General features: G+C 38.7%; 2 protein-coding genes across 2 annotated transcripts; one reads left to right on the top strand and one right to left on the bottom strand.

Moving 5' to 3' along the window:
• Positions 1-5284, top strand: GCK72_022124 (uncharacterized protein; the record flags this gene model as incomplete). Its single annotated transcript, XM_053734666.1, has 11 exons — positions 1-90; positions 674-1882; positions 1933-2091; positions 2147-2307; positions 2538-2667; positions 2713-2906; positions 3483-3543; positions 3594-3833; positions 4171-4311; positions 4361-4444; positions 5222-5284. The coding sequence occupies 11 exons, from the start codon at positions 1-3 to the stop codon at positions 5282-5284; spliced, it is 2532 nt and encodes an 843-aa protein (XP_053578232.1).
• Positions 5204-7429, bottom strand: GCK72_022123 (uncharacterized protein; the record flags this gene model as incomplete). Its single annotated transcript, XM_003107004.2, has 4 exons — positions 5204-5312; positions 6106-6467; positions 6536-6953; positions 7314-7429. The coding sequence occupies 4 exons, from the start codon at positions 7427-7429 to the stop codon at positions 5204-5206; spliced, it is 1005 nt and encodes a 334-aa protein (XP_003107052.2).
• Between the last annotated feature and the right edge of the window lie 2341 nt (positions 7430-9770).

Below are 9770 nucleotides of genomic sequence, written 5' to 3'. Positions count from 1 at the left end.
ATGGGAAGGGGAAAATCTGGTTATGCCGTGCGAGAAAAAAAGGAAACATGTGCACCAAAACGCCCACGTTTTCCTTTCGGAGGAAATCAAGTTAGTTTATTTTCTTCTCAGTTTTAATGAAAACCATTCTTGCTTGGAAAACAATTTCTAGAAAGTGAGAAATAGTTTCTTCATTATTCTGACCAGTACAAGAGAATAAAATAATATACCGAATTAATGCGTCACGAAGGCGTTCCCCGGTTTTTGCGAGGATTGCATCGTAGGCGCGACAGCAAAGCATGTGAATCCACAGATTTGCGACGGGCCGGGCCTGGTATCAGTACATAAATTTGATTTTTTTTAAAATTTATTTTTGTGCACAATTTTTGGCTCTGGACCGACTGGGTCGGGCCGATATTCGGAATGCCTGGGAATCCATCTAATGTTGTTTTTTTCGCGAATTCAGTATGTCCAGTTTCTGCATTTTTTGCCGTTTTTTAGAAACTGAAAAGCTTTTCGAGAAAAAATGTTTTAGTAAAACTGGAAGTGAACAAAAAATTTTATTTTGTATCGATTTTATAAAACTTGGAGTTATTCGGGAATATCTCGGTGGGAAAACTATACTAATCTTAGAAATTATAAAACTTAGAAACTTTGGTTCCACAAATCGTTTCACGAAATCAAAAATTTTCAGAGACATCGTGCCTATCCTGCAAATTTTTGTCCTGGGGAGGCTGGACCATCCAATGGCATGAAACAATACATTTGGCGGCAAAATGTTCTCGAAAACCATAGAAGAGCTAATGATTTCCCGGATTTCGAAATGGGAAATCCAAGTCACTTGTTTGCTTTAAAAAAAGAAGCAGAAGAACAAGCTGCGTTACTCAAAGCTGAAACTGAAAAAAGATCAGTTTCAACTCAAGTTGATGAGAATTCGTTCTCTGAAGAACACACACTGCCCGTCACTGATCAAGCTGCTTCTACGAATCCAACTTTACGGCCAGAATCGACGCTAGGAAATTCTATTGGATCAGTCAACCCATCCAATGCCGAGTCATTTGACGACCAAGATATGATCATTATGGAGTCATCTAGTACTCAGATGAATACACAAGGAGCAACAGTTCCTCCTTCCGGGGAAAGCTGGCCCCAGCAAATAAAAAATCGAGAAAAATTTCCCTCGATTCTTGTATCATCCAGCTCCAATGAACACGCACTGAGTACTCCGAATACTGAATCAGACTCCACTGAAATCAGATTTGAATCTAATTCAGTCCGTCAGGCAAGTGGGAGAGCTCAAAAACGTAAAAATCAAAAAAGGAGAAGATGCTTGTTGGATCATTGCTCAGGGTTTCCAAGAAGAAAGTCATCGGAAATGAAGGGAGATCCAGACGGATTGCAAACCAATTTTGGAAAACAATTTATCACGGACAAGAAAGGAGAACTTCAGAAACTTCTCAAAGAGCTGGACACTAAAATCTATGAAGTGATGAGGGAGGAAACAAAGGAAGAAAACATGAAAAAAACCAAGTTGATTGAAGAATTGAGTCAAATCTTGGAGAGAAGCCGCCAAGACGGAGCCGAGAAAGTTGTGCAGGAGATTACCCCTGATGAAGAGATGGATGAATCCAATATTGAACTTGGACCATGGGAAGAGGATTGGAAATGCAAAGCACCCACAAACGGGCGAGTTCCATACAGTGAATTTGGAGAAGAAGATTGGGAGAGGATTCGTAAAGAGGTCCGATATGAAGACTCGGGAAGACCAGTACAAGCAGAAGCATCAAGAGAAGGATTTGCTTACAAGTACACAGCATCTTATCGATGTTTGGAAACTGTGCCCGAAAAGATCGAGGAAATTACTGAGAAGTTCACTCGACCATATCGGTCAATCAAGTTTTCGGTGAGTTTACATATTGAATATATCTAACAATCAATCTTATTTTCTTCCAGTATAAAATAAAACAAGGATTCTATAGTGGAGTCGAGTTGGAAACAACAAGCATCGCCTCCATCACCTTCACGCTCAAAACAACTCCCACCGTCTTCATTCGCTTCTCGGAAAACTTGCCGTCCCAATCTTTTGAGCTTCGTCTCTTCAAAGAAGTTTCTGTAAGTTGACGAGAACTCTTTCATTTCGGACAGAAACTGAAAAAAAGTTTTTCAGCTTGTCCCTCCACTATGCCCCGGTTTTCCGTCTTGTCTGATTTTGACTCCAATCAAAAATGCGGAAGGAATGATATTCAGACAAATGGAGAAGCTTTCACCGAGGTTCGAAAAACTGAAAGCTGTGATGAGAATAGGAAATATTCCGATGACCGTTTCCAAGTGAGTAATTGAATAAAAACAAACGAATCGTTTGAAATCGCTTGGAATCAACATGTTCCTAGAAAATATTATGACTTCTAAGCTCCACCATTCTTGGCTAGCATGACTCTGGGTATGAAATATTGGATATTACTCAACGCCCTCAGTCTTGAAAATGTGGAAAATGTCTCATTTTCAACGTATATTTTGCATCTAGAATTAAGTTACATTACTAAAATCTCACATTTCAGGCCGCTGTTCTTTGTTCTCAAGTCGGAACCACTTGAGCCTGAAACAGATTGCACGGTCAACGTCCTCAGTGACAGCCGCTTCTCATCTCAGATCTCTGCTGTCGCAGGTTTCATCATAATGTCCTCCAATGTGAGCTTTTAGTATTCTGTCAGATAATTCATTACCATTTTCCAGTTCCCACTACATGTCAGGAGACTGAAGATGAATTATCTAACAGATAATACATTCTGGGATACTGTCAGCAGTCTGGGACTGGTTTGGGTGTTCTTGGCTCATCAAGGAGGACCGCGTGGATGGAGGTTGATGAGTCGGGATAGTATCCCGGTTCGATGCACTTCGAATTTCGTGGAATGGTCAGACAAACCGAAGTGAGTTGATATTCGAATCGATAAAATGTTTAGATAGTGTCAACGCTTACATTGACAAGCTGGTCATTCTAAACACATGATGGGAAAAATACACTGACAAATTTGGTCACTGTAATCACTGAAGCTAGCGGTTACACTGACAATCTACTCATTGTGAACACAAGATGTGAGAAATACACTGTCAAATCTGTCAATGTATTAACTGAGCTAGTAGTGTATAGTAAAAAGGAGGCTACTGTAGCCTGGGGCTTTAGAATATACATTTATGACTTTTTAGAACATGATTTTGTAAAAAAAAACAGTATTTGTGATGAAACAAACTATTTTTCTAAAAACTCATTTTGAAACACAATAAATAAACTGATGCTTACAGTATCTAGTCCGCCGCTAGCGCTCAGCATATGCCAAAAATACAGAATACTCTAATTTCGAAAAATCTGAAATTGTAGATACATACTGAGCAAACAATTTAGCTACTTCTAATAGTCATAATTAAGATAAGAAACACAGAACTCACTTGCTGATGACCTTCGTCACTTTCTTATGGTAGCGATATTTCTAATTTTCTCATTCCAGTCGGATTTATCCCCTCTACCCTCCAATCCACCCATTCCGACCGTTGCAAATTGAGACAAACGTGAGCTTTTTTCAAACCTTGAGTTAATTATCAACACAAGTAATTTTCAGCTCAACTGGGACGACAGTTTCAACCCTGGCAAGCCGTTTCCATCCATTCCTGCTACTTCCGTGCTTCTTCCTGATATTTCGATGTTGAATTGCGACGGAAGCGGACCATCGACTTCAAGACCTCCACGTGCTCATGGGGATTCAGCAAATGAAGATTCAACTCCTCAGCCCCCGGAAACATCGCCGGAGTTGCCCAGTCCGGATTTCTTCTCCGTGCCGAGAAGGGAGGAAAACGGCAAGGTATCCAGAAAGCGTTCAGCACCTCAATAGCCAGAAAGTAAGTGGCGATTTTACTAGATTTATATTTGAGTTCCCCGGAATCTAGATATAACATTTTATAGTTCAGAACCCGAAATACGGTCAAGTTCTTGTTTGAAAAAGCAAAATAAGCTATTTTTTAAACGTTTTTCAATGGAAAAATGTCCCCACATATCTAAAAACTGGAAAAAAGCTCATTATTTGTATAAATTGAACAAAATTAATAGTATTGAAGTTCTGATAAACGGTATTCACATTTCGGCAGATATCTAGTTATTAGTAAAACTTGGTAATCGAGAAATTAAGATTTTTCTTCCAGAAAATTCCTGCTGTATCTGCCCACGCCACTCAAATCCCGCTTCCCTTCCGACCATCATCCAACTTGACTTTTGACTTCACTTCACTGCTGCAACACAAAATTCTTCATTTGCATCAACTCGGAAAAAATTATTCGAACCATGTGAGTGCTGACACCATTCATTCAAAACTTATTACATTTTTTGTTTCAGACGAGAAAACACTTGAACACCATAGGCGGAGAAAAGGACCCTGTTGCAATGAAATCGCCAGAGATGTCGTCTTCTGAAATGCAGGTAGATCGTTGTCTACCTCGTTGCCTTTTCACGTCTGTGTACGCCTCTCAACTCTTTTTCGCCGTTCATTTCCTCTTTCTTCCTTTCTTTCGACTCCTCCTTCTCCATTCTTTTTCTAACTCATTTCCATCCGTTTTACCTCTGAAAGCCGATTATGCGTTTTCAGCGCTCGGGTCATCTAGCCAGTAATGTCATAGTGTTTAACCGGCTAAGAAAAATCCCATCTCTTCCATCCTTTTTCCTTCCACTCGACTCTTCCGCAATCATCTTTTCCAAGTTTGAAATTTTTTGAATTCTTTCCACCGTTCGCCTACTACCACTGGCATTTCTCCTTAATTAGGGGTAACATATGGTTTTTCTGGTCTTTACTGTTTTCTGTCATATGTTTTTGTGATTTTTCGAAATCTTTTTCTTCTTTGTCATTTTCAAATGTTCTCCTTCCGAATTTCCTTTTTTTCTTGAGAGCCTCCTTTTTCATGACTTTTCTGTAAATATGTTCCTTCATTTTCCCCCGTTCCTTTTTTTCATTCCATCTCTGCAACGATATTGGTATTCATACTTTGAAAACTCAAAATTTTAAATTTAATTAAAAACATAAATAAACATACACAATTAAAAGTGATTACATAACTAAAAAAAACCCGTTAGTTTGTAACAATCGGAAATTATAGCGTCACACAGGGTGAATAATCAAACATAACTGGAAAATAAGGAAAAAATATCACATATTACTATTATCAATATTATATAAACTAATAACTACTGCTGCTGATCCAGCGTGAACATGGTGTTGAAGTTGTTGGAGACGCTGTGGAGGTACTGGACTCTGCTGGTGGATGAGGAAGACTTGAAGACACTTTTCTTGGATCTGGAAATAAAAAAAATAGTAAACTAAAGAGAGCCCTAGGCGGAAAAAACGTATACATTAGCAGCACAGGCAATGGACGGGAGGAAACACAGACAGACGGGGGGACAAGGGTCGGGCGGGCGGCAAACAGGAAGGAGAAATAGACGGACAGAAAAGAGAATTTAGCAAACGGTGCGAATGAAGCGGCTGAAGGACTTGGCGACACACAGACAGACAGTGGTCATGAGAGAGGATGTCTCAAAGGAGCGCGTTTGCAACTTTACTAAAACTTCAGATTTTTTAATCTAAATGAAACTAAACTCACTGTATTCGTTAAAGCTAGCGCCTACACGGACAAGCTTGTCATTGTATACATGATGGGAAAAATACCCTGACAAATTTGGTCACTGTAAATGGAAATTTACACTGACAAATTTGGTCACTGTAAAAATACACTGACAAATTAGATCAGTGTAATTGCTGAAGCTAGCGGTTACACTGACAATCTTGTCATTGTGAACACATGATGTGAGAAATACACTGACAAATCGGCCATTACATTTATGACTTTTTAGAAAAATTTTCAAAAAAAACAGCATTTGCGATGAAACAAACTATTTTTCTAAAACTTTTTCTGAAACACAATAAATATACTGATGCTTACAGTATGTATCTAGTCTGCCGCTAGCGCTCAGCATATGCGAAAAATTCGGAATACTCTAATTTCGAAAAATCTGAAATTCCAGATACATACTGAGCAAACAATTTAGCTACCTCTAATAGTCATAATGATGACAAGAAGGACAGAACTCACTTGCTGATGACCTTCGTCATTTTCTTATGGTAGCGATATTTCTGGAGTTCTTTCTCAAATTTCAGGTCCGCCATTTCAATATATCCCTGTGGGTCACAAAACTTCATATTGTCAACTTTGACGGAGTGGTCATAGAAGTTTCGGTATCCTCCTTCCAACACATAAATCTCTTCGTACATACAACTGGGGTACATTTCGGGATGTAGAAGTCTGTCCATGGAGCGGAGGGTGTCAGCCATCTGTGGACCTCTTTTTTGACTGTATTCACAGTAGAAGATAGGTACAACGTCGAGTTTCTTATTGCCTTCATCGTCGAAAAAGAAGTTGCGGGCGAGTTCAGTATGGAACAGGTTTACAGCTCCCTGAAAGTGATTATTGGTGATTAGGCGGCTTAGATGACTTATTAGGACCCTGAAATTTTTATACCAACCTTCACGTGCCCTCCAACAAATTCGTACTCATATCGGCAATCCACCAGAACATATTTCTTGAAGAATTCTTTCTGGTCAATACCCTCCATGGCTTTGATCAACGTTTCAGCAGATATCTTCCGATACACCGACGAGCAATCTTTCTTGATTGTATCTAAATGGTACTCCACGTGCAAATGAGCTTTTCTCGTTTCGATTTCCGAAGTTGAAAAACTTTTGCGAGTGAGAAGCAACATTTTCTGGCGTATCATAGTAATGGAGGCTTCAGTAGACAGAGAGGGGTCGATAAGAGAAGTTTCTTCGGGGCAAGAATCGTATCCAGATTCGATACTCTCTGTGCGACATGGTTGGACAGGGGGTTCCAAAGTTTTTGGAGGGGATGATTCGAAGTTGAGAAGGTTGACTTGGCCGTTTTGTCTGGAATTGAATAAAGTTTCAGAAGCTGAGCAATAATACAATAACCCAATTGTCGCTGTAGATTAGTCATTCGGGATGCGGTCAAAAACTACAGTAGCCTCATTGTCACTGTAGACTACATGCTCAGTTCATACAATGACAGATTTGTCAGTGTATTTTTCACATCATGTGTTTACAGTGACTAGATTGTCAGTGTAAGCGTCAGTGTAAGCGTCAGTTTCAGCAATTACAGTGACAAAATGTGTCTCTGTCAACGTAGCATTAGATTAAAATGTCCAAATTGTCGGTATACACGCAAAGGCTATTTTTATACATCACCATGGGCATTACAATCGTTAAAATGCTAAGAATCCCACTCACCTTGTCAGTGTCAGTCTTCTTGGATGCTTGGAGTTTGGCGTCTCCTGAAGGCAGTTCTCTTGAATCCCTCCTTCGTTGAAAACCACACAAGCGTCGCACGAACCGTCAGCGCACATCTTAATAATCGATTATATAGAGTGAAACTGGGGAAACTGGCGAAAAAGTGGCGAAAAATGGCAAAAAATGACAAAGAAACCGATGCAGCAGAGAAAAAATGACAGACTGCGGAGGAACCCTCTAAGAATGACTTTTGCACATCACAGACACGGACCACGCGAACCTCCCGCCCCCCCCCCCCCACCGCCGGCGTAGGTCAAACCGTTCTCCCAAGATGGTAGGTCTACGTTACACCTGTCCCCCCTCCCTCCTATTAATTATAACAGGAAAATCGTATAAGAATTTTCACATTGTCATACAAGGACAGGTGCAATATTAGAGTTATATATGGTGTTCAACAGAAACAACGATAACACTGCAAGGTGTGTAATTAGCATCTTTTTGGCGGTGTTTAACACGATAAATGTGTGTAAAATTGATGCTATTTGAATGAGTACCTAGAATTTAGATTTTTTTTCAATTAGAAGCACGTTTTCAAACAAGTGAAGAGTGAAAAATTGTTTATTGAAGCATGATAATAGGTTTATGCAAGAATGTAGTTTTCATTAAAACAATATGTTCCCTTTATGAAAATAAAAATTTGAAGGCAAAAAAAGTTGTACTTATACAATGAAACATAGACAATTGTAATGTGAGCACGTAATAGTTTCATAATGATATAAATGCGCCGAATTAATCGTTAAATTGTGATTTTACACAGAAAAGTAACATGGCATGTACATTTTCCCGGATTAACCTTGGACTTGGCATGAATTCTGCAATATTTGTTTTGTTATCGAAATTATTGTTGGGATTTATGATTAATTCTTATGAGTTTAGAAACATCTGCATATTGGAGCGCAAAACCAAAGACTTCAAGTTTTAACAGTGACAAGGAAAGTGATATGGTGAGTTTAAAAGCTCTTAGCACCTTGATTGGAAATTCAAAAATATTCGTTTACTAGTTTTTTCACGAAAAGCTTGATTTTCAAGTTTATGTTGTCTATAATAAGCTCTACTTGTCAATAAAAGCGAAAAACTCGGCCTCTTTTTTAATTATTTTTGTGATGATTGTTCTTTCAGAAAACGAGGGTTAAAAGTATTTTTGTGTGATCACTGTCGCTTGCAACTATGAAAACCAGTAAGAAATGTTGCAGTGAATGATACGAATGTATTTGTAATATTAACTACTGTTATCATAAAGGGTACCACTGTAGTTCACGTGAGGACTATTGTGCCTTGTGTATTGAAAATGGAGTTCATCGGCAGGAATACTTCTACTCTAAAAACAACTCCCCCCGATTTGATTTAAGTAGCATGCATGTGTCTCCATTGGTATCCTAAACTTCATTAATATCACAGAATCAAGGTTGCTAGAATTTCGCCACTAAAAGTTAGTCAAAAGCATGTCAAGTTCAACTGTAATTGGAATGAGTAGTGGAATTTTCGAGAAAGATTATTTTACATATTTTGGTAATGTTGATAAGAATATTGTCCCTAGCTATGGAACTACCGAACTGCGATTAGCCTGACTGTGATTGAGGGAGTCACCCACAAAACTAAGATGCTACTACTTCACCTGTCCCAGATCTTACTATAACTAGAATAGCTGGTGCAGACGAAAATACTGACTGGTTTGGTACTGAAATACTTATAAATTTGAACCCGGAACAGTGTCTCCTTAATTATCATTTATTTTAACTGTCATGAGTCAAAAACGCCGGTATTCTGTAGCAACACTAGTAACATAGTCAGCTTTTTTCTACTTTTGTATATCATATCAAAATAAAATTATTATCAAATGTTCTTCAATGTCCCACAAACCACTTGTACAGAAAACGCCATGGATTCCCACGATTTGAATCGGTTCATCGTTGACTTAGTTGCCCGTCTCGTAATTATACACAGTTTTTATAACCCTACTGTAAAACCGAGGGTGAGAGAGGTCCTTGTATTCCTGTCGCTGTTATTTCTTGTAATAAAATAGTAATTTGAATGAGGAAATAATTAGTGATGTCACCTGGAATTAGATTTTCTCTTAGATTTCTTTTGACTACAGGTGGTTTATTGTCGGAACTGCCAGTGCTAAGATGAATTGGTTGAGTCACAAGAGAAAATGTGAAGAAGAATTGAGGAGTGAGAGCAAATGACGGACGGACTGTGATGAGAATATGTGCGTCTCCTGGGGTAGACAGAGGGACGAGGGACTACTCATAGTTGGAATACAATTAAACACTTGAAAATTAGAAAAAAAAGACACAGCTATCGCTGTCTTGATATGCATATGTTGATTTTATGGACATGTGCTGTTATCATTGATAAGATAATTAGAAAGCATAGTAGGAAGTTGACCAAATTTTT

This window comes from Caenorhabditis remanei, chromosome X (assembly GCF_010183535.1).
Source record: "Caenorhabditis remanei strain PX506 chromosome X, whole genome shotgun sequence".
In the NCBI taxonomy this organism is placed as follows: domain Eukaryota; kingdom Metazoa; phylum Nematoda; class Chromadorea; order Rhabditida; family Rhabditidae; genus Caenorhabditis; species Caenorhabditis remanei.
Note: the sequence above shows the minus strand (reverse complement) of the source record. Positions and strands in the feature narration are given on the sequence as shown.